At 42.4% G+C, this 24,191-nt stretch overlaps 1 protein-coding gene across 21 annotated transcripts in view; it reads left to right on the plus strand.

Moving 5' to 3' along the window:
- The window catches only part of KATNAL2 (katanin catalytic subunit A1 like 2), an 82,521-nt gene that overhangs the window by 28,664 nt on the left and 29,666 nt on the right, over positions 1-24,191 (plus strand). For 13 of the 21 annotated variants that reach the window (XR_014075132.1, XM_081563434.1, XM_081563435.1 and 10 more), the window contains 9 exons: positions 5,002-5,168; positions 6,716-6,758; positions 8,785-8,902; positions 9,980-10,078; positions 12,198-12,296; positions 12,506-12,583; positions 16,041-16,139; positions 19,472-19,535; positions 19,734-19,852. Coding sequence is in view for 20 of the 21 variants with exons in the window: in XM_081563434.1 (XP_081419560.1) it covers positions 5,002-5,168; positions 6,716-6,758; positions 8,785-8,902; positions 9,980-10,078; positions 12,198-12,296; positions 12,506-12,583; positions 16,041-16,139; positions 19,472-19,535; positions 19,734-19,852 (886 nt within the window). In the remaining variant the exon portion in view is untranslated. The remainder of the gene's footprint in view (positions 1-5,001; positions 5,169-6,715; positions 6,759-8,784; positions 8,903-9,979; positions 10,079-12,197; positions 12,297-12,505; positions 12,584-16,040; positions 16,140-19,471; positions 19,536-19,733; positions 19,853-24,191) is intronic. The other 8 variants (XM_081563436.1, XM_081563437.1, XM_081563443.1 and 5 more) reach the window with 2 other exon arrangements.

The raw sequence follows: 24,191 nt of genomic DNA on the forward strand, positions 1-24,191 counted from the left end.
CACATAACATTGAGCAGAGTTCCATTTGCCACACAGTAGTTCCTTGTTGGTTATCCATTTTAAATATAGCAGTGTTTACATGACCATCCCAAACTCCCCAATTATCCCTCTCCCCCTTCCTCCTAGCAACCATAAGTTTGTTCACTAAGTCAACACAGCATTTAAAAATTCTTTTTGTTTACTTACTTATTTTTGGCTGCATTGGGTCTTCATTACTTTGTGAGAGCTTTCTCTAGTTTCGGCAGGCAGGGGCTACTCTTTGTTACAGTGCGTAGGCTTTTCATGAAGGTGGCTTCTCTTGTTGCAGAGGAGGCTTCAGTCGCAGTACACAGGCTCGGTAGTTGTGGCACTCGGGCTTTGTTGCTCCATGGCATGTGGAATCTTCCCGGACCAGGGATCAAACCTGAGTCCCCTGCATTGGCAGGCAGATTCTTATCCCACTGTGCCACCAGGGAAGTCCCAGAAAAAATTTTTTTAACAGCACTTTTGAACAAACTTTGTTACTGAGTAGTCTGATTTCTCCCCAGGACTGACCACATTAGATCTTCAATTACAAAATGTGGCCTTTTTCATAATACCTTAACATCTCAATTTTGGAAATGGCCTTTTCTCTCATGGTAAACTGCATCATCTTTAACAAACATTTCTGTCCATTTACTTTGAAACACAGTTTTATCAGATACTTCTCTTTTTTTGGTGTTGGGGGTTTAAATTCTATTGAGAAAATGGCTCATTCTTTCCACATCATCACCGGTCTTAGGCCAGAGAAATGAATCCCTCCTCGCTCCCACGCCTAGTTGGCAGGCAGGCCAATCAGGTGATGCTCAACTGCTGAATCTCTGTGTCCCCACATAGCAAGCGGGTGGACGCCAGAGCCGGAGAAGAGCAGTTGACGAGCCAGGCAGTATGCATGTGAGCAGTGGGTTGCCCTGCAGTTTTCACCATTCATTGGTGGAAAACAATTCCAAGGGCAGTGTAGTGCCAAGTATCTGCTCTAAAACCAGGGCTGGCGGGTTGGTGTGGTAGGAAGGGCTTGCAGGGTAGAAACACAGACTCAGGAGCCAGTATTGTTGTAGTTCAGTTGCTAAGTCATGTCTGACTCTTTGCCACCTGTTGACTGCAGCACGCTGGGCTTCCCTATCCTTCACTATCTCTGGAGTTTGCTCAAACTCATGTCCATTGAGTCGGGGATGTCATTCAACCATCTCATCCTCTGTCATCCCCTTTTCCTCCCGCCTTCAATCTTTCCCAGCATCAGGGTCTTTTCCAATGAGTCAGCTCTTCACATCAGGTAGATAGAATATTGGAGCTTCAACTTCAGCATCAGTCTTTCCAATGAATATTCAGGGTTGATTTCCTTTAGGATTGTCTGGTTTGATCTCCTTGCTGTCCAAGGGACTCTCAAGAACCTTCTCTAGCACCACAATTCGAAAGCATTAGGTTCTTTGGCCTTCTGTATGGTCCAACTCTCACATGACTATGACTGGAAAAACCATGGCTTTGACTATAGGACCTCTGTCGGCAAAGTGATATCTGCTTTTTAATATGCTGTCTAGTTTTGCCATAGCTTCTCTTCCAAGGAGCAAGCTTTTTTTAATTTCATGGCTGCAGTCACCGTCCACAGCGATTTTGGAGTCCAAGAAAATAAAATCTTCCACTGTTTCCACTTTTTCCCCATTTATTTGCCATGAAGGATTGGGACCAGATGACATGAAATTGGTTTTTTGAATGTTGACTTTTAAGCCAGCTTTTTCACTCTCCTCTTTTACCTTCATCAAGAGGCTCTGCCTTGATGGAGGAGCCAGTCCGCCTTGGTTCAAATGCCCACTCTACTCTTTGCCAACCAGTGACCCTGGGCAATCTACTTACTTTCTTTGTCCCTCAGTTCTCTTGCTTGTAAAATGGAGTAATGGAAGATAATGTGTATCACGCACATGTTTTTATTATGAGGATTAAATATATGACATGCTTAGAGTAGCGCCTGACACCAAGTGAGCGTATATGAGTCCTTGCTTACTTTTACTGTGGAGGAGGTACAAGCTGGATTTTATTTTTCTAATATACAGCCTGGTTCAGCAAAGGACTTAAAGCAGTTAAAAATGTGGGTTTGACCCATTTTTCATTATCTTCCAATAAAAATCTCAGCTCCATTCAAAAAACTCTGAGTTAAATTACCTCAAGACAGTGTTTTCTAAGTGCCTAGAACTCTACAATAGTCGTTCTGCAGAAGGTTAATTGATATGACTTCAAATGAGCTTTATGGTCAAGTAAGCTTGGCGAACATTGGGTTAAACTGGGTTAGACAGGCTCCTTTATTTCGTGACTTCTCAGATCCTCTAATTTACATACAATGGGAATATCTGTACTAAAGTCACAGTATTCAGGGCTTTGCAAACCAATTTGGCCAAGGCACTCATTTTTCCTTAGGCCATCTTTAGGGACTAGTTTTCCATGGAACGCTGGGACAAATGCTGCCTTCACAGATTCACTGATCCTTATAAACCAGAACTCACCTTACAAGACCCCAACACCATGAGCAGTGTATTAATAGATGCTTGATAAGTGTTACTCGAACAGCCATTGAGGAACTTATTAGCAGGTAGATGGGTGAAATAATTGGAAAGAAAGACACAGCCATTCACACAGGTAATTCCTGATTTTTTTGTGTGTTCTAGAAACTGTATCAGAAAGGAGAACTGTAAAAACAAAAAGACAAAAGTCACATAGCTATCCTCTCTCCTGCAGGTGCTATTACGGCCTCAAGAATTGACTGTTTACAAAGCATGCATTTCCCCTTTCTGCCACAAGATGGCCTCTTGCATCTGTAATTGATAAAAGTTATGCTAAAGTCACGGTGAAGGCAATGGCACCCCACTGCAGTACTCTTGCCTGGAAAATCCCATGGACAGAGGAGCCTGGTAGGCTACAGTCCATGAGGTCACTAAGAGTTGGACATGACTGAGCGACTTCACTTCCACTTTTCCCTTTCATGCATTGGAGAAGGAAATGGCAACCCACTCCAGTGTTCTTGCCTGGAGAATCCCAGGGACGAGGGAGCCTGGTGGGCTGCCGACTGTGGGGTTGCACAGAGTCGGACACGACTGAAGCGACTTAGCAGCAGCAGCAGCTTTGTGGTATTGTCTCATGTCCAGTAGCTCCTCCTACCAACTCTGTTAAATTCAGACCTCATTCAAGCCCAAACAGTGGAACAGGAACACATAGACATAGCTCTGGGAACTTCCCTGGTGGTCCAGTGGTTAAGACCTTGCCCTCACAGTGCAGGGAGTACAGGTTTGATCCCTGGTGGGGGAGCTATGACTCCACATGCCCCATGGAATGGAAAAAAAAAAAAAAATCCTGTTTCCCTGATCAATTAGCTTAGGAAATATGGGCCCTGCCATCATCTATTGTTATCATGTTTAAGTCAGAACTCAGTGATCCTGGAAAGTGTTCAGAATGTGATGTCAGGAAAGCAGTCTTTATATACAGGCCATCTCTAATGTATGTTCCCATCTTTTTTTTCCCCCCCAAACAAGTACATATATGTAAGTATATGTGTATCTAGTCATTTTAAAAACGTTTGGAAAGAGAGAAAATGTTAACATTGCCTCTGAGCAGTGCAGTTTTCTTTTGACTTATCTATATTGTCTAGTTTTTTCTTAAATGAGCATGTATTACATCATACTAAGCAAAAAATTATTAATAAAAATGGATTTAGTTTTTTTCTATGTAAAATGGGTATTAAGACATAGGGTAGAAGCCTGATGAGCCATTGATAAGTATAGAAGCTGACTGACCTGATTGATTGATGTTTGCAAGTTATTTAAAATAAGCAAGGTACTGGAAATAGTCGTGGCAAGCTCTTTTAAGAAAGTTTAGTCCTCTAACTGATCTGAATCTGGAACACAGAAGAAAGCATAATAAAAAAAGAAAGTTTTCTCCTCTATTTTGTTCCCAGGTTTGAAATCAAAGAGAAAGAACTCTAACTGGGGTCCTTAATCTGAGGTTCTTGGATGAGTTCCTGAAATTATATGCTAATTTCTGTGTATTTGTACGTTTTTCAGGAGAGAGTTTTTGATTTTAAATGAGGTTGAGGACTCAGATTAAAACCAGAGAGTTTTTCCACTTTCAGAGGATTGTGAGACAAGGAGCTTGCTTTTATTGCTAAGACCACCTAAGTCAGACAGCCTTACGACTGACCAGGTTAAAATGAGTGAGGAACCCTTGGTGACGACACTACATGCGTACAGAGGAACCTGGTGGTATAACCTGTGACCAGTGAAGAAAGGATCAGAAACAGTACATCCAAGTAGAAGACATTTTCTTATACTAAATTTCCTTAGTGATGTTAATCAACAGATTTTTGGAATCCCCTTCAGAGCACATGACATATTCTTTTGAGTTACTTCAATGATGGCAAGCCTTGCCTGTTGTGGTTAAACTGGGATTTTATCAAATGTTACCTGAAATGAATACTAGTAAATAAAGAAGTAAGCAAGTTGGGCAAATAACCATCTTTGGCTAAACATGAGTAAAAGTAAATTATAAGACATTTTCTTAGTTGATTTACTTATTTGACTTTTAAGTACTTCCAAAATATCTTTTTAATTTTTATGTATGTATTTGCTTGGCCATGCTCTGTCTTAGGTTCCACACCTGGAATCATCCATCTGCGTTGAGACATGTGGGATCTTTAGTTATGGCATGTGAACGCTTAGTTCCCTGACCAGAGATCAAAGCCAGTCCCCCTGCATTGGGAGTGCAGAGGCTTAGCTGCTGGACCACTAGGGAAGTCCCCAAAATGTTTTGAAAGACAGTTATATGGATATACTTAACCTATGTGATGGAGCTCCTTACTATATAGGCAAACCTCGTATATTCTAGTTTTTGTTTAATGTACTCTTTAATATAAGCTTACTATTTGTATTGAGTTTCTTTGAACTTTGCCTTTATTCTCTTTACCTAGAGTTAATTTTTTTATTTCTTTTGTGAAATGGCCAGATATATTGATGCAGCCAATGCTTTGGAGCAAGAAACTAAAATGGGGTTACGACGCTTTCAAGTCTGTGACAACGTTGATCTTGAAACTATTTTGATGGAATATGAGAGCTATTATTTTGTAAAATTTCAGAAATACCCCAAAATTGTCAAAAAGGCATCAGACACAGGTACATGGCTATTTTCTAGAAGTAAGGTGCTATCTCATCTTTAAGTTCTGTGTGTCTTCCTCATTTTATTCCCAGATAGAGGATGTCCCCCACCCTACACTGAAAGAATAAACCAGAAGGATTCTGTAGCCTCTTTTAGATCCAGTGCAGACAATTTAAACATGATCGTCTGGACACTGATGTCCCTTTTTGTCATGTTGGTTGGCATTTGCTTGAGGACTGTATGATTTAGGGCAATGAAAGCAAGAACCCCAGCGTGTCACAGGAACTTTTTAGAAGATCAACATTACTTTCATTTCTTTAGAGATGGAAAGAGCTATTGGAAGACAATAAATGACAGAAGACTTTTTTTCTTGTTGGGAAGACCTATTACCTATCTTGAAAATAACATGAAAATGAGTATTGCTGAGGCTAATAGCTCATGTATAGATAATGAAATGCTTTTGAAAGCCATCAATCCAGATAATGATCAATATAATGCAAAGACCCAGTATAGGTTAGCAGTCTAGGAGGCTGGCTGGAGGAAAGATCTAAAGTTAGGGCCCTGTGTTTTGTAGTGACATTGACTTAGAAGTCTGTAAGTAGGGGAAGTAATTATAAACCAAGGGAGATCATTGTCCTGTTTATAAGGCACTTGTTAAGCCACAGACTTTAACATTTCATGTAGGGACCAGGAAACCAAAAGGAACGTCAATTAAAAATAGCCAGGGCTGAATCACAGAGCTGGAAGGGGTCCGAGAGAGCGAGAGAGGTTTTATCTACTGTGCTTCCAGTATAGTTTTCATACCTCTACATCCTTGGCTGGTTGTTGGATCTGAGTTTTGGCAGAAAAAAAGCAGAGACTCCTAACCACTGGGCCACCAGGACTGCTACTGACATGACTTGATTTTAATGCTAGTTCTAGCTTGGAACCACACTCTCCTGGGATATTGGACACAATGTCTTTAGTTTAAGGTAAACGGGCAGGGTATGACTGATAAGTGTTCCATTCTGGTGTCCCAGAAAGTAAAAGTGAAAGTGTTGGTTGTTCAGTCGTGTCCAATTCTTTGCGACCCCATGGACTGTAGCCCATCAGGCTCCTCTGTCCATGGAATTCTTCAGGCAAGAGTACTGGAGTGGGTGGCCATTCCCTTCTCCAGGGGATCTTCCTGACCCAAGGATCGAACCCAGGTCTCCTGCACTGCAGGCAGATTCTTTACTGTCTGAGCCATGTCCCAGGGACCACAGCAAAACAGTGTCAAGTTCATGAAAACTTAATGAAATGGTAACTATAAAGCAGCCCACACTGGAGCTGCCATCGAGTCTGTGGTCTTCCAATACGTTTAATATCTTCTGAGGCCTTTGGGATCTTTGTGTGGAAATGCTTGAGAAGCATGGGCTTCTTTCGCTTTGCTGATAATTCCATTCCTCTCTAGATGAGAATAGCTTACAATTTTGCACGTAGCACAGATTTTAAGGACAATGTAAAAGGACAAACATACCTGAAAAATCACTTTCTCCTAAAAATTTAATTTTCCTTCTCCTCTTGATATTTTTTTTTGCCACAGCAGAAAGCAATTTACCTCAAAGAAGTGGAGGGAAGACCAGAAGGTAAAGTAAATGGTAATTCTTCTTGACTAACTCAACTCAAGGGTTTGTGGGATCCGTTTCCAGAAGATTCTCCAGTGCAGCTCCATGTCTGCTGACCAGCAATATCAGACCATGGTCCTGTGACCCTGGCGGGGGGCAGCCATGGGCTCCTCTCATGTTGCAGACGGCCAGGACATGGACCAATGTCTGTCAGTTCTCTGCTTTTACCACCAAGAATTGCATCCGCCGATGCTTTTCTTTCTAGGCTAGGTGGTATGAAAAGTATGGACCTCAGAGACCAAAAGATCCAGGTTCAATTCCTGGCTCTGCCACTTACAAGCTTGGAGCAAGAGTCTGACACATAGTGAGTTCCCAGAACATAGTAAGCACTTCCCCAGAAATATTTTTCCTTTTCAAATCGTAAAGGTCATTTCTCTGTTGTATCCCGGATCACATGTCCTGACAGTGTGGAGGGAATTAGGTCTTTCTCTTCCTCTCCTTTTCTCACACTCACCTTATATTTCTTTCTCCAGCTTCTCAAATCCAAGTCTCATCTGGGAGTCATGGTATCTGACCCTTCTGGGTTGACACAGAAGAGTGTCAACCTCACTTGCTTCAGTGTCTCCTGCGTTCCTCTCCTCTCATTCTGGGCCACACCCCTGTCGGCAGAGCCTGTTCACAAAGTGCCCAGGACCGCACAGCTGCGGGCCATCAAGACCTGTGGCTCTTTGCTATTACAGTCAAGCCCAGACCTCCGGAGAAGGCAATGGCAACCCCCTCTGGTACTCTTGCCTGGAAAATCCCATGGACGGAGGAGCCTGGTAGGCTGCAGTCCATGGGGTCACTAGGAGTCGGACACAACTGAGCGACTTCACTTTCACTTTTCACTTTCATGCATTGGAGAAAGAAATGGCAACCCTCTCCAGTTTTCTTGCCTGGAGAATCCCAGGGACGGGGGAGCCTGGTGGGCTGCCATCTATGGGGTCACACAGAGTCGGACACGACTGAAGCGACTTAACATAGCATAACATAAAGCCCAGACCTCAGGGAAAAGTGGCAGTGGACTTCCGATAGAGACCACACAACCACTCAGGCCATGAGCAAATTTTTTTTTAAAAAATCTTACGACGCAATTAAAAGAAGAAAACTTAGATTGTGATCGTAGGTAACTCATTGGGCCCTCAAGAGCTTTTGTGAGCCCCACTGGACTCCCTGCTCTGTGACTTCAAGTCCCTTGTCCACAGCCTGAGAAGGAAGGGACTAAGACACCTCATCTCTTATAAGTGAAGACCCTTGGTGTCATTGAAAGAGCCGCAGAGCCCGAGCCTACTTCACTGTGACAGTCACGGGGACCCTCAGCCTGAGGCTGCCTTTGCTTTGTGCAGTTCTTTCCGAACAGTCTCTTTGTTTTCACCAAAGTGTTGTTCTTTCCTTGATAGTTTCCATAAAGCTAGTCAGACTCTGGTAATAGATGATAACTACTTGTGAACAGAAACAGTGAGAAGCATTTTAAGAGGCAGCTTTGGAATGCGTAAGGAAACTTGCTTGCTTTTCAGCCACAGGTCCATCCCTGGAACTTCCTCAGCACTCCGTATCTGGCAGAATGCTCTGTGAACGAATGTCTGGGAGCGCCTTGTTCCTTTAGGCCTGGAGCAGGGTGGCATGGGGCAGCTGGGGGTTTCTTCAGCTCCTCTCTGGGTAGCTGTTTATACATGGCACCCATCGAGGTTGGGTGGCAAATTGTTGGCTTTAGGAAAGGTAACTAGAAAAATGATGCGTGGCATTTGTACATAATCTTATATCTAAATAGTTATTGAAATGAGAGGTTGTGTCATGAGAGGAGGCGGTGGACCCTCTAGCCCCGCCTTAGACCTGGGAGGTAGACTGAAGATGGACAGGGCTGGGCTGGACTGGGTGGGAGGATGGTCCAGATGGATTTGTGCCTGCAGATCTTTCCAGAGCTCTCTTTAAATGCACTATGTGAGGGGTTTGCGATCTCAGATTCAGTTAACAGGATTTCCTCCAAGGTCTTTGTTCCCTGCCCTAGGGTGATGACCGACAGTTGTCAGAATCTTCCCAAGATCAACCAGCAGAGGCCGCGGTCCAAAACCACGTTGGGAAAGCCCGGGGACGCCAGGCCCCTCCACACGGAGCATCCTAAACAGGTTGGGACGGCGTTGCTTGGCGCTGGTACCATTGCAGGTGGCTGAGAAACAGCCCCAAGGAAGTAGTCACCTTTATTTGTTCATTGAGGACAGTTTGATTTTGTTCAGTTATAGAGTTTCTTCCAGCACTTGGAAGGAGGACTCCTTCCTCCCCACAAACTTTCAGCTGGTCTGAGTGCTGGGCGACAGGCCTTGAGGGATGAATCCTAGGCCCAGTCAAAGCAGGAGGGCCTGGTTCCCACAAGGCTCAGTCTTCCCCTCGAGGAAGCTGGCGGCGCCAGAGCGTCCTGTCCCACAGGGTGTCCCTGGGATCGTAAGTGTACGTTGGGGTGGTCTTGGTGTGGCTGGGCTTCAAGTCTCCTGTTGGGTTTCTCCAAGGCACATATGGTGGGTCGCTAACCCAGACCTCCACACTGGGCTTTCTAGGGGGAGAGATGGGCAAGCAAGAGGAGAGAGAGCCCAACAGATGAGTGAAATCCATGCTGAGAACCTTCGGTTCAGGACCAAAACATACCAACCAGGTTTAAAGGAAAGAGGACCGATGGAAATGGTGAAGAGGAATGGGAAGAATGCATGTCAGAGCTGTCCAGGGGATAGAAAGTCATTATCTCACAACTGAGTTGGTCAGAGGGAATTTCTCATCTTCAAGGGGGTTGTGTGGTCCTGGCCATTGTAGACTGGCTCAGGTGGAAGCGAGGTAAAGGGGGAGGGGGCAGGATGAATCCCGCAGGAGGCTGGCTGACTATTGACTTGGCTGTGTTTCCAAACTCAGCCACCGCTGGCCACAAACACCTCTGGTCCCAGGAAAAAAAAAAAGGTCTGTGAGTGGAGATGGGTGGAGGCCCGGCCATTTCTTCCACTGTTTGTGGGGCTCAGAGCCCGTGGCTTCCTGGAACAGCTCTCCCACCCAGCACAAGCAGAGTTTATTCATCTTGTTGGGTCTGCACAATAGTGGCAGAATCATACATGGAGGTCCCCATTTGCAGAAGGATTTGGGATGACGGGACAGGCAGCTGCGGCCAGCATCTCAAAATTGCTTTCTGTTGCTGACTTCTTACTGTTTTCCTCTTTCTCCAGGAAGTTGTCCATCACACTCACAAAGAGAGTGCTGACTTCGGCTTAAGTATATCTGGAATCAACAAAGGCAGTGGAGAAGGAAACGTCCGTCCACAAAAAGTAAGTGGGACTCATGAACCCAAACGCTGAATGGGGAATTTCCCTTTTCTTTTTGAAAATGAAAAATTTTGAGTGTTACATTTGTCAGACAGGTAAGGTAATATGTGATTATCAAAGGTTGGCTATGGGGTGAACTGGGAAGAGATGGGCTGAGGATGAAACCCTGAAGTGCTGGACCGGGTCTCCCTTCTGGATGGGTGGACTTGAATGAATGGCTCCATCTCCAAGGGGTTCAGTTTCCCATTTGTAAATTGCGGAGTTTGGAAGAGATGTCTTGGTTCCTTTCAGCTTAAAAATCCTGTGATTACAGTGATAAACTGTCCCACATTATTTAAGGAGTTGTGGCCTCACATTCATTCCTTTCTGCCCTGTCAGTGGGAGTTGACTAACAGTGTCCCTTTCTCCTTGGAGATATGGCTCCAGATTTGAATGTAATTTCATGCGAACCTCAGTTGATATAAGGTTGATCTTGTCCTCGATAGCTATTTCTACTGCTTTCCTAATGAACTTCATGTCCTGATTCGTATGTAATAGTCTCTCAAACAGAAAAGACCCAGTTTGGGTAGCTGTAGGCTTAAAGGTAGGTAAAAATGTGTCACTTGGAAATAAAAAGCAGCATCTACACCAGTATGTTTCTCTTGACTGTAACTTTGAGGACTGATTCCTTTCAGAGTTACTTCTTTCTTCGATCCTATGGGACTGCTGACTCACCTCTAGCCAGCTCTTCTCAGGCAAACTAAACACTGGGTGTGTGTGTCTGAAGGGAAATGGGGAGCATCTCTCTGGAAATCAAGGGGAACTGGCTCCTTTTAGGGCCTCAATTATATGGGTGATTGCTGGAGGTGACACATTCCAATCAGCACCGCCCACAAAGAAGTACTTCCCTGCTCACTGTTACTAGCTTCATCATGTTTTCCAGTCACTTTTGTGCGCAGCAGTGTTGCAGCATTAGTTGCTCTTATGAACATTGCACGTTGTTATGAATGGATATTTCTGATCAGGTCAAGGAAGGGGCTATTTAATCCAACACTTAACCTTTGAAGGAATCTGGCTATAAATTCTGTTTGCAGCAGAAATGCCCTCACGTTAAATTGTGGACAGTTTCTCCCTAGCATTTCATGAGCTGAATAAGGTCTTGTTGTCAGGGGCCCATCTCCAAAAGCAGGTGTTCCATTGTCATCTCAGAGGGGCCCAATCTCAGAGCCTCCAAAGCTCGCAACACCCACGTCCCCCTGCAAATTTACTGGGTGTGTTGTTCTCAAGGCACCAGCTTTGAAGTCAGCCTGCCTAGGTTCAAATCCCACTTCTCACCTTCCTGACTGTGATTCTTGGGCAAGTTTTTAGATCTTTCTCATTTCTTTCATCTGTGAAATGGAAATAGTCATAGTGTCCACCTCCAATGTCATAATGAACAGAGAGCACACGATAAACACTAAGTGTTGGCTACTGTTATTGTTATTTAATTTTGACATGTATCCTTGCTTTTTCCTGCTTCTTCTAGGGGGGACAGTGGCATCAGAAGGAGTCTGGGTATGGGAGACAGATATCTGGGTTTGAATACTGGTCTTAAGTCCCTTGTAGCTGTGTGACCCTGGGTAGATCATTTTGCTTCTCTAGGCTTACCTCCACATCTGTGAAACTAGGATGCCGCTCCCGACTAGCAGAAGTGTTATAAGAACTGACAATAATCCACAGTAGGTACCTCACACACCTGATTTGTGCCAGGCACTCTCCTGAGTGGTGAAGGTACAGTATAGTCAGTAAATAGGAACTATCATTATTCTTGTGCCAACGAGTTCTTCCCATGTGTTGAATATTTTAAAAGGAAGATGATACAGGGGAAGTGGACACGTAGGAAACTGATAAATGCTCAGGAATTTTATTCAAGCCAACTTCATTGTGAAAATTTATTTATAATGTGTTTTTTTTTCCTGGAGTGCCCCAATCTGAGGAAATCATCTTGTTCATTATTAGCATAGCTTCCTCTTAAAGCTTCACTTTAAGTTTGTACTGCAGACCATGGTACATAAAAGTGTCTTGATTTAATGAAGCTGAGCTAATAAGGATAGTCTCCCCTCCTGTTTTAATGGCCGCTGCAATAACTATTACTCCGTTTCAGGGCCCAGTCATTGACTTCCAAGGGCTGCTCACAGATGCCATCAAAGGAGCAACCAGTGAACTTGGCTTGAACAGCTTCGACTGTAACCCAGACCCCTCGGTAAGTGGCTAGGATGGGACATTCATCTTGCAAACTGCCAAAATCCAGATGAAATTCTGGAATATAATTTTGAGTCCAGAGGAGCCTTGAGATCCAGTTAAAGGTCACAGCGATCTGCCACCATTTGTGTCATGGAGCTCTGTGCCCTGTTTTCCTTCCTAAGTGATGAAGCAATATTGTAACGTGAGGCTTTCTACTCTCATCATCAGGAACGACTGTTGAAACCTCTGAGTGCATTTATTGGCATGAACAGTGAGATGCGAGAATTGGCAGCCATGGTGAGCCGGGTAAGATCTGATATTCAATTCACAAATTTACAGAGGCAGACTGGGGCTCCAGGAGCATTGTGGGCTGCTGCTTTTATTAATAACAATAAATATGATCATTTATTTATAAAGTGCCCCCACTTGCGAAGGCACTCATATTGTTTAGAGGCACAATAATGCATGATGAATAAATTATAGAATCATAAAATTACAATACAAAAAGCCCACCATCTCACTATAGAGGCCAAGAAAACCCAAAGAGAAAAGGACTTAGAAAGGAAGGGACAGGTGAAAGGTTTCAGAGCTAAGCCAAGAGTTAAGGAAAGAAAGCCCCTTAGAGAAGGAGAGAGCACGTCTGTGTTTTGTTTAAACAGTCTAAGCCTAGAAATAGAGATGTCAGGAGTCTGGCTTCATAATTGGAAATTTTCATGAAGAAACAAATTAGTAGGAAAGATCTTACCATCCACATGACTGATTTTTTTCAACGTTGGCCTCCCAGGACCTAAAGGCAGTGAAATCTAGTGGTTGATGACACAAGCTCGGAAATAGGTTGACCTGGATTTGATTTCTAGATCCTCCTCTTTCTCACTCTGTGACTTGGGGCAAGTTCCTTGGTAACAGAATAGATTCCTGAGTTACAGGAGATTTTTCTAATCTCCAGCGATCTCATATTTAATGAAAGACTGAAAGCTAGGCAGGCTCCTTCCTGGATGTTTAAAATGATGCAAAAATTGCACAGCTGCTCTGAGGTCATTAAGTTCCCCCAGGTCTCCATTTAGCCCAGCAAGGTGTCCCCTGCATGCCTCTGGTGTGTCAGGCATGTGCTGGCAGCTGGAAACACAAAGGTGAATGGTAGCTGGAAACACAAAGGTGAATGGTAGCTGGAAAGGATCTGTATCTTCTTAGGGAAGAAGAGACACAGGAAACAGCCCGTGAGGAAGAGTAGAAGAGGGCGGGGGGAGGCGTTCTGGGCAGAGGTACAGACAAGTGAGTGGTAGCGCTTATGCAGTGCTTCTGGGGAACCAACTGAAACACCGTAAGAAACGGTGGGAGAAGGGACTGGAGAGCGAGGCCGGGGTTCCTGCGTGTAAGGGTGCTGTGAACTGTCCCCGAGGTGGGGTCAGTCTCTATCACACGGAGAGTCTCTGAAAGGCGTCCATCAGGAGAATGGGATAATCAAATGTGCTTTTAGACAGCTTGTTCTAATGACAGTGTGGAAGGCCATCAAAGAAATGGAGATAGGAAGACCAGCTCAGAAGTTATTATCAGTGAGAGGATGAGGGGTCGAGCCAGGCTACGGTAATTAGGATGCGTAAGAGAGCAGAGGAAAATACTGTTATACTCCCAAATCAAGGCTTGTTACTGTCTTTGCAAAAGGATACCGTGCCTAGTGATGATAAAGTTGTGGAGTAGAAGTGGCCTGAAATGATTCCACCTGGAATCCTTTCTACGGAACTGTGAGAGGCAGTCATACGGACTCTGCTTGAAAGCCAACAGGGACGGGGAGCTCACCACCCGCTGAGGCAGTTCTACTGAGTTCTGATAACTTTTGATTGAGATAAGGAGGAACTTCCTACTGGGAAATTATAAACACTACCACGTGGAATTCAGTGTCAATGCTTGATGAGGGCAAGAAATACTGCTGTTACCGATGGACTGGACGCCTTGAACTCCAATGAAAGCCCATTGTGTGCAAAGCTTTTCCTAAGGAAGTGTGGTAATAAGAATGAGTGGCTGGTCCTTTCAAGACGGGGTGGTTCTCCCAAGATTTGGGAAGACTGAGACCTTTGTCATCTCACCTAGGAATGGATCCTACATATCACGCGCTATCAAAATCACCTGCGTAAAGAGTTTCTCTAAGAAACGTTGTCACCCCTTGTGGAGGGACCTGGGAGGATGGGGGACCGAGTGGGGGCATAACATCTCACCAGCATTTTAAAAATATGTTTGTACATATTATATATGTATTTATTTATTTATTTATTAGGTTGCACCGGGTCTCAGTTGCGGCACACAGGATCTTCACTGCATCATGAGGGATCCTTTGTTGCAGTGTGAGGGCTCAGTAGTTGCGACACTTGGGCTTTGTTGGCTCTGGGGCTTAGTTGTGCCTTGGCATGTGGGGTCTCCGTCCCAGACCAGGGATCACGCCCACGTCCCCTGCATTGAGAGGGTGATTCTTAACCACTAGGCCACCAAGGAAGTCCCTGGTTTTATGTTTTTGAATCATGTGCATATATCACTTTTTAAAACATTAAATAAATATAAAATTAGTTTCCAGATTGTTCTGTAGTCACTCAGAATGACTATGGAAGGGAGCTGGGTGTTTTTTTTTTTTTTTCTTTTTGCTGTAACACTCTAGACATTCAGTTTGCCCAGTACAGCTCCACTGAGAAAAGCCCCTGAGTGACTGTTCTGAGCATCTTGTGAAATTGAAGTTTGGAGACTGCAAATTAGTTATCAGTAAAACCTACCTTAATTGATTACCCTCCGTGGTTGCTACGGGCTCTCCTCTGTGAGGGGAAAATTGTACTTTCACTTGGTTGTTGGCTTCCTTGGATTTCGTAGAAGCAATTGCTCCTGATGGAAGTAGGGAGCAATCACTAGGGAAAAAGAGAAATTGGTTTCAGAGGAGCATTATCTCTTTTATGTAGCAAATTAGAAAGTGTTGTTGAGATCAAGGAGCAGGAGAGAGGCCAGGCACCAGCTTGGAACTATGTTTCGGATTAAAAGGTTAATGTAATTTGTAGGCATGTTCTGTAGCTCGTTTGATTATGGTTGTAAATCAGCATGGTTTGTTATTGACTGAAGACAGGTATTTTCCATTGTTTGGAGATTTTTTCTTTTTGGTAAGTTTTATTTTGTATTTTTGTTGTTTAGTCACTAAGTCATGTTCTACTCTTTTGCAACTCCATGGACTGTAGCCCACCAGGCTCTTCTGTCCATGGGATTTTCTGGGTGAGAATACTGGAGTGGGTTGCTATTTCCTCCTCCAGGGGATCTTCCTGACCTCAGGGATCGAACTCAGGGATTGAACCCACATCTCCTGCATTGGCAGTTGGATTCTTCATTGAGCCACCTGGGAAGCCCTTTATTTTGTGTGCGTATATATATTTGGAGAAGGAAATGGCAACCCACTCCAATATTCTTGCCTGGAGAATTCTATGGACAGGAGCCCAGAATCTTAACCACTAGACCACCAGAGAAGTCCCTAGGAGATTTTTTTTTAACCCTAAAAGTACAGTATTATATTATGAATATCTTCTTCAGGGAAAATCATTAAATATTTTCATGGCATCCCTTTGGTGAACTAACCTCAAATTATAATATGTACATACATATGTATCGAATATGAAAAGTTTTTTTATCACAAGCACTTTTTGTCCTATTGCAAGTCAAGTATTCTGCTGCTCCTGTGTTTATTACAGTTGTGAAGGAGAACATTCGTTTTAACAGAATGATCAAATATGCATTGCAGGACATTTATCTCCATAATCCAAACATAAAGTGGAATGACATTATTGGACTCGATGCAGCCAAGCAGTTAGTCAAAGAAGCTGTTGTGTATCCTATAAGGGTAAGGATGGGAGGCCTCTTGGGAGGCCCAATTTCTGTTCATTATCCGTTTGGCAAGCACACCTATCAGAAAGAAAAAGGGTGATTTTCTGTTCACAAGTTGACTTTTTTTCTTTTTTTAAAAATTAAATATATTAAAAATTTTTTTACAACGTTGTATTGGTTTCTGCCGTACAACAGTGTGAATCAGCCATAATTATACATACATCCCCACCCTCCCGAGTTCCCCTTCTCTCCCCGCATCCCATCCCCCAGGTCCTCACAGAGCACCAGCCTGGGCTCCCTGTGCTACACGGCAACTTCTCACCAGCTATCCATCTTACACCTGATAGTGTAGATATGTTGATGCTACTTTCTCCATTTGTTCCACTCTCCCTCCCTCACTGTGTCCACAGGTCCATTCTCTACAAATAGATTCTTCAGTACCATTTTTTAGATTCCATATACACGTGTTAATATCCTATATTTTGTGTTTCTCTTTCTGACTTACTTCACTCTGTATAACAAGCTCTAGGTTCATCTACCTCACTAGAACTGACTCAAACTCATTCTTCTTTAGGACTAAGTAATATTCCATTGTATGTGTATACCACATCTTCTGTATCCATTCATCTGTTGATGGGCATCTGGGCTGCTTCCATGTCCTGGCTATTGTAAATAGTGCTGCAATAAACATTGGGGTACATGTGTTTTTTTCGATTATGGTTTTTGCATGGTATATACCCAGTTGTGGGGTTGCTGGGTCATGTGGTAGATTTATTCTTAGTTTTTTAAGGAATCTACATACTGTTCTCCATAATGGCTGTATCCATTCTCATTTTACATTCCTACCAACAGTGGAGGGTTCCCTTTTCTCCACATCTTCTCCAGCATTTATTGTTTGTAGATTTTTTGATGATGGCCATTCTGCCTGGTGTGAGGTGATACCTCATTATAGTTTTGATTTGCATTTCTCTAATAATTAGTGATGTTGAACATCTTTTCATGTGTTAACTGGGCATACATTAACTTTTTGCCTATGTCACAGTATTTTGTCAATACTGGAGTACCAAGGCTCTGTCTGTTCTAGGCCATTTGAAATCATGTTACATATTGGTTGAAGGCAGGGGTCTTCTCTAAGAGGTAATTTAAGATCTAAGACTCTGTAGTATATATGATTAGTCAGTTACTATCAGCTTGCCTCCCTAAATATACTCATTATAGTGAAAATACCTGCCATAGGAGAGAGCATCTGACTGTGTTTGCATGGATTTCCCCCCACCTCGCCCCCAGAACTCCCATCACTGGGGGCTTTGCTTTCGGCTGGTTGTAAAGACTAGACAGCTGCTTCCAGGACACCAGCTAGTAGAGCCATTGAGTTGTGCTCATTGCTTATTCCTAACAAATCTTTGTGCAGAGTGGCTCACTAAACAGGAAGAAAAATAGAAAAACGAGACTCTGTTTTTGGTTTACACCAGTGGCGGTGAGGTCAGTGTTGTTGTTGTTCAGTCACTAAGTCACGTATGACTTTGCAACTCCGTGGAGTGCAGCACTCCAGGCTTCTCTGTCCTTCATTATCTCCTGGAGCTTGCTCAAACTCACGTCCATTAAGTCGATGATGCCATCCAACCATCTCATCTTCTGTCTCCTCATTCTCCTCCTGCCCTCAATCTTTCCCAGCATCAGAGTCTTTTCCAATGAGTTGGTGCTTCGCATCAGGTAGCCAAAATATTGGAGTTTCAGCTTCTGCATCAATCCTTCTAGTGCATATTCAGGATTGATTTCCTTTAGGATTGACCGGTTTGATACTGAACAGGAAGAAAAATAGAAAGCAAGACTACATGTTTGGTTTACAGCAGTGCGATGAGGTCAGTGTACCACATGGCTTTTGCTGTATAACAGACCACCCCAACACTTAGTGCCTTAGAACCACAATCATTTCCTTGTTTGCAGCAGTTCTGTGGGTGGGCATTTGGGGCTGGGCTCGGCAGGGCCAGCTTACGCTTTTCCGTGTGATGTTGGTTGGGCTCACTCACATGTCTGGGGTATCAGCCAGTCTGGCTGGAGAAGATGGAGAGGCTGGGAAAGCTGGGGTCACCAGGGTCCCTGTGGCCTCTCTCTGCCTCTCATCCTCCAGCAGGAGAGCCCAGTCTTGTTCACGTGGTGGCAGCAAGTTCCCGGACAGAAGCAAGAAAGGGCCCAATCGCTGAGCCTTTCCCATGTCTCTTTTCATACACCTTGTATTTTCAAATCTCTTCTTCTACTTACTAATGCCCCACTGGCTAAATTCATGAGGTCCAAGTCCAGATTCAAATGGTGGAGAAATATCCTCTGCCTCTTGATGTAAGGAGCTGCAAATAATTAGTGGCCATTTTTGGTGATCTCCTGCAGTCAGGATTACAAATTTACTTTCTTGAATAACCTATTTATTCTTACCCCTGAACCCTTGCAGCCCTGATTTTTGGCTGCTTCTATTCGAATGGGACAAAATCAATCAGTTTGGACTGTCTTTCCTTTCTTCCTTCCTGTGTTCAGACATGTGGGGGAGGAACTGCAGTGGTGGTTAGAGTAAGTAGAAAGGTATTCCCTGTTTCCTCTGAGTGGCTCCATTGTTCAAATCTTCTTGTGCAAAAGGCTAGGGCATCTCATTGAGACTCTCTGGATGTGTTGTTGCCATGGTATTTGAAGTTCCATATGACGTCGAGATTTTGAATTAGCGTCAGCAAGAAGCTAATAGCTAGTTATAATTTTGCTATTCCTTTTCCTTCTCTCTTGTCCTTTACCAACTCCAGATAGTTTGAATTAGAACTAACAGGAGAGATTCACTGAAGCCCATGCGTGTCCTGTTTGGGGTCGGTGTCTCATTACGTATTATGCATTGCATGTTCTCAACTTCCAAATCAGGCTTCACCATAATGTTGAACTTTACTCACATACACCTTTCCATATTGGTTTTAAAAAAATTGTCATCTTCAAGAGCGTACCTGCTTCACAACATTCAAAAGACTTCTTGAACTCTGGGAGAAATAACGTTTTGCATGTGAGAAGTGACTACTGTAATGGAGGGGATAGTACCTATAAATGCCTTTCTTCTCCTTAAAATAACTGCTTTTTTAAAAAGCATAAAAATTCGGCCATGCATCCTATCAAGAGTGAAAGTCAAATTGGGATAAATTAGATACTCGTGTGTGTCTGTGTGTGTGTGTATACAGAGAGAGAGAGCCAGTCTTAAAAAAGGAGGGGCTGGCCCAGAGTTGCATGTGTTTCACCCTAGCTCCCCTAGCTTGCCTGAGCTGAGGGTGTGCAGGCTGCCCTGCAGGTACCAAACCTCATCATTGTTCCTTGCTCCCATAGTACCCACAGCTGTTTACAGGAATTCTTTCCCCCTGGAAAGGACTGCTGCTCTACGGACCTCCAGGTAAAGTGATCTTTCTGCTGTGATCTTGGTGTGAAGCGAGTGTGCAGAGGATGAGTTGCCCCATCTGTCTTCCCTTCGGGACTGGGGCAGCACGCACTTTGTACCCACCTCCTGTGTTGCTTGTGTGACTGTCTTCTGTCTATCAGCAGAGGGATGGAGTTCGAGGGTCGCTCATGTTTCACCCACATGTGTCTCCAGGTACAGGAAAGACTTTACTGGCCAAAGCTGTGGCTACGGAATGCAAAACCACCTTCTTTAATATTTCGGCATCTACCATTGTCAGCAAATGGAGAGGGGACTCAGAAAAGCTTGTTCGGGTAGGGTTTCTTGATTTTGTTTCTTTAGAATGATTTCTGGCAGAAGACAGTGGTACAAAATGATGACAGTGGTCTTATTTGTTCTTAAGTGATTTAAATGTTCAAATTTATCCTGGACCTTAATGACCGAAAGCCCGGGAGGTAGATTGACTACTATATAGCTGCCAGTGGTGCCCCCATCAGCAAACATGATCTCCCTTCTTTTGGGAATTTGGCCAACAGCCCCTTTTCGATTCATGTGACATAGAAATAGAACCGTGAAAAAATTGTCTCTGTAGTGGCCTAGTTTTCTTTATTCAAAAAACATTTATAATTAAGCATGTTCAGTATATTCAGTTAAGATTTACTGGGAGGCTACTGTGGTATGCTTGTCCTTATACTAGATACTCTAAGGAAGAATCAAGAAACTTAAAAACTTACTCTTTCAGATGCTCCAAGCAACTTTCCTCTGTAGGGCCATAGGCTATAGGGATTTTTTTTTTTATTCCCTTAGGAGATTGTTTTTATCTTTATAATATATCATTTCCATGAGTATATGGTATATATTTTTAAAAATATTTATTTTTAATTGATTGATTATTGGTTTACAATATTGGTTTGATTTCTGTTGTACATCTACATGGATTAACCATGAAAGAGAAAGTCACTCAGTCGTGTCTGACTCTTTGCGACCCCATGGACTATAGCCCACCAGGCTCCTCTGTCCATGGAATTCTCCAGGTCAGAATACTGGAGTGGGTAGCCTTTCCCTTCTCCATGGGATCTTCCCAACCCAGGGATCAAACCCAGGTCTTCTGCATCGCAGGCAGATTCTTTATAGCTGAGCCACACAGGAATCCCAAAAATACTGGAGTGGGTAGCCTATCCCTTCTGCAGTACATCTTCCCGACCTAGGAATCGAACCAGGGTCTCCTGCATTGCAGGCAGATTCTTTACCAACTGAGCTATCAGGGAAGCCATAGGTGTACATGTGTCCCCTCCCTCTTGAATCTCCATCCCACCTCCCACCCATTCCCACCCCTCTGGGTTATTACAGAGCCCTGAGTTCCCTGAGTCATACAGCAAATTCCCATTGGCTATCTATTTACATCTGCTATTGTATATGCATCCATCCTACTCTCTCCATTTATCTCACCCTCTCCCTCTTCTCCCCCACCCTTGTCCATGAGTCTTTTCTCTATGTCTGTGTCCGCATCGCTGTTCTATGAACAGATTTATCAGTACCATCCTTCTAGGTGACATATGTATATGTTAATATACGATGTTTGTTTTTCTCTTTCTGACTTACTTCACTCTGTATAATAGGCACTAGGTTCATCCACCTCATTAGAACTGACTCAAATGTGTTCTTTTTTATGGCTGAGTAATATTCCATTGTGTATATGTACACAGCTTCTTTATCCATTCATCTGTCAGTGGACATCTAGGTTGCTTCCAAGTCTTGGCTATTGTAAGTAGTGCTGCAATTAACATTGGGGTACATGTGTCTCTTTCAGTTTTGGTTTCCTCAGGGTAATGCCTAGAAGTGGTATTGCTGGGTCATATGGTGACTTTATTCCTAGTTTTTAAAGGACTCTCCATACTGTCTTCCATGGCTGTATCAATTTACATTCTCACCAGCAGTGTAGGAGGGTTCCCTTTCTCCACACCCTCCCCAGCACTTGTTGTTTGTGAATTTTTTGATTATGGCCATTCTGTCTGGGGTGAAGTGATATCTCATTGTAGTTCTGATTTGCATTTCTCTAATAATGAGTGATGTTGAGCATCTCTTTACATGTTTATTAGCCATCTGTGTGTCTTCTTTGGAGAAATAGCTGTTTAGGTCTTTTGCCCACTTTTTGATTGGGTTGTTTGTTTTTCTGGTATTGACTTGTGTAAGTGGCTTGTACATTTTGGAAATGAATTCTCTGTCAGTTGTTTCATTTGCTATTTTCTTCCGTTCTGAGGGTTGTCTTTTCACCTTGTTTATAGTTTATTTTTCTATGTAAAAGCTTTTAAGCTTAATTATGTCCCATTTGCTTATTTATTTTTGTTTTTATTTCCATTCTAGGAGGTAGGTCATAAATGATCTTGCTATTATTTATGTCATACAGTGTTCTGCTTATGTTTTCATCTAAGAGTTTTATAGTTTTTGGTCTTATATTTAGGTCTTTAATATATTTCAAGTTTATCTTTGTGTATGGTGTTAGGAAGTATTTTAATTTAATTCTTTTGCACATAGTTGTCCAGTTTTTCCAGCACCACTTATTGAAGAGACTATCTTTTTCCCATTGTATATTCTTGCCTCCTTTATGACAACAAAAACAGGATGACCCAAAACCTATGTGATGAGAAAAAGCAGTTTTAAGAGGGAAGGTTATAGCAGTACAATCCTACCTCAAGAAACAAGAGAAACATTGAATAGATAATCTAACTCTACATCTAAAGCAGCTGGAAAAAGAAGAACAAAAAAATCCCAAAGTCAAAAGAAGGAAAGAAATCATAAAAATCACAGCAGAAATAAATGAAAAAAAAAAGAGAAAGAAAAAATAGTAAAGATTAATAAAACTAAAAGCTGGTTCTTTGAGAAGATAAACAAAATTGACAAACCATTTGCCAGACTCATCAAGAAAAAAGTGGAGAAAAATCAGATCAACAAAATTAGAAATGAAAAAGGAGAGGTTACAACCGACAACACAGAAATACAAAGGATCGTAAGAGAATATTATGAGCAACTATATACTAAGAAAATGGACAACTTAGAGGAAATGGACAGATTCTTAGAAAAGTTCAAGCTCCCTAGACTGAACCAGAAAGAAATAGAAAGTATGAACAAGCTGATTACAAACACTGAAATTGAAACTGTGATCAAAATCTCCCAAAAAACATAAATCTAGGGCCAGATGGCTTCACAGGGGAATTCTATCAAAAATTTAGAGAAGAGCTAATGCCTGTCCTTCTGAAAGTCTTCCAAAAGATTGCAGAGGAAGGGACACTTCCAAACTCATTCTATGAGGCCACAATCACCCTGATACCAAAACCAGACAAAGATATCATGAAAAAAGAAAGTTACAGGCCAATATCACTGATGAATACATATGCAAAAATCTTCAACAAAATTCTAGCAAGCAGAATTCAGCAACACATTAAAAAGATCATTCACCATGATCAAGTTGGGTTTACCCCAGGGATACAAGGATTCTTCAATATACACAAATCAATTAATGTGATACACTATATTAACAAATTGAAAGATAAAAACCACATGATCAGCTCAACAGATGTGGAAAAAGCTTTTGACAAAATTCAGCACCTATTTATGGTAAAAACTCTTCAAAAAGTGGGCATAGAAGGAACCTACCTCAACATAATAAAGGTCATATACAACAAACTCAGAGCAAACATTCTCAATGGTGAGATCAGGATGCCCATTCTCACCACTATTATTCACCATAGCTTTGGAAGTCCAGTTACAGCAATCAGAGAAGAGAAAGAAATAAAAGGAATCCAGAGTCCAAAGGAAGAAGTAAAACTCTCACTATTTGCCAATGACATGATACTGTACATAAAAACCCTAAAAATACTATCAGAAAATTACTAGAACTAATCAGTGAATTTAGTAAAGTTGCAGGATACAGAATCAATATACAGAAATCACTTGTATTCCTGTATACTAACAATAACAAGTCAGAAAGAGAAATTAAGGAATCAATCCCATTTACCGTAGTATATGGTATATTTTATATTATAAAATTTTATTATACCTTCCAGTCACCTTAAGAAAATACTTGTTTTGATTTATGCCTCAAACGTAAGGTGAGTCCTGCTCAGAAATCCTGTTAAACTATTGCACTCTGTCAGGTGACTGGTAAGAAATCAATACAAAGTGAATGTAAATATATTTTCTGAAAAGAAATTTCTTTAAAATATTACACTTAAGTTACATTTCCTTGGATAGGCTCATCTTCAAAATATTATGGCTTATTTGAAAGTGATATTAAAATATTTTTAAAGGATTGATTTACCTAAAATACCTAAAATAACCTATTATATATTACTTTGTGATTGTCCTCAAGTTACTTCAAAAGTGTGTGTTTTTATAAATTTTTATCACGCCATCAGATTATAATTCATGGAAATCTGTGTTGACATCTTCTGTTTCATTGTTCTTCATCTTGAGTCTAACTCAGTGCCAGATAGGATTTAAATTTACTGCTCCTAAATTTATGGGTTTCATTTGATTCTAGTTAGATTTCAATTAGCTTAAATCCAACTAACTAGAATTCTTAGACTTCTTTTTAACATTCCACTTCTATGGGCTAAGGAACAGCAAAACTTACAAGGTGCCCTCAGAATCGAT

The sequence above is a fragment of the Giraffa tippelskirchi genome, chromosome 14 (assembly GCF_054371585.1).
Source record: "Giraffa tippelskirchi isolate mGirTip1 chromosome 14, T2T-mGirTip1v1.2.pri, whole genome shotgun sequence".
Classification (NCBI taxonomy): domain Eukaryota; kingdom Metazoa; phylum Chordata; class Mammalia; order Artiodactyla; family Giraffidae; genus Giraffa; species Giraffa tippelskirchi.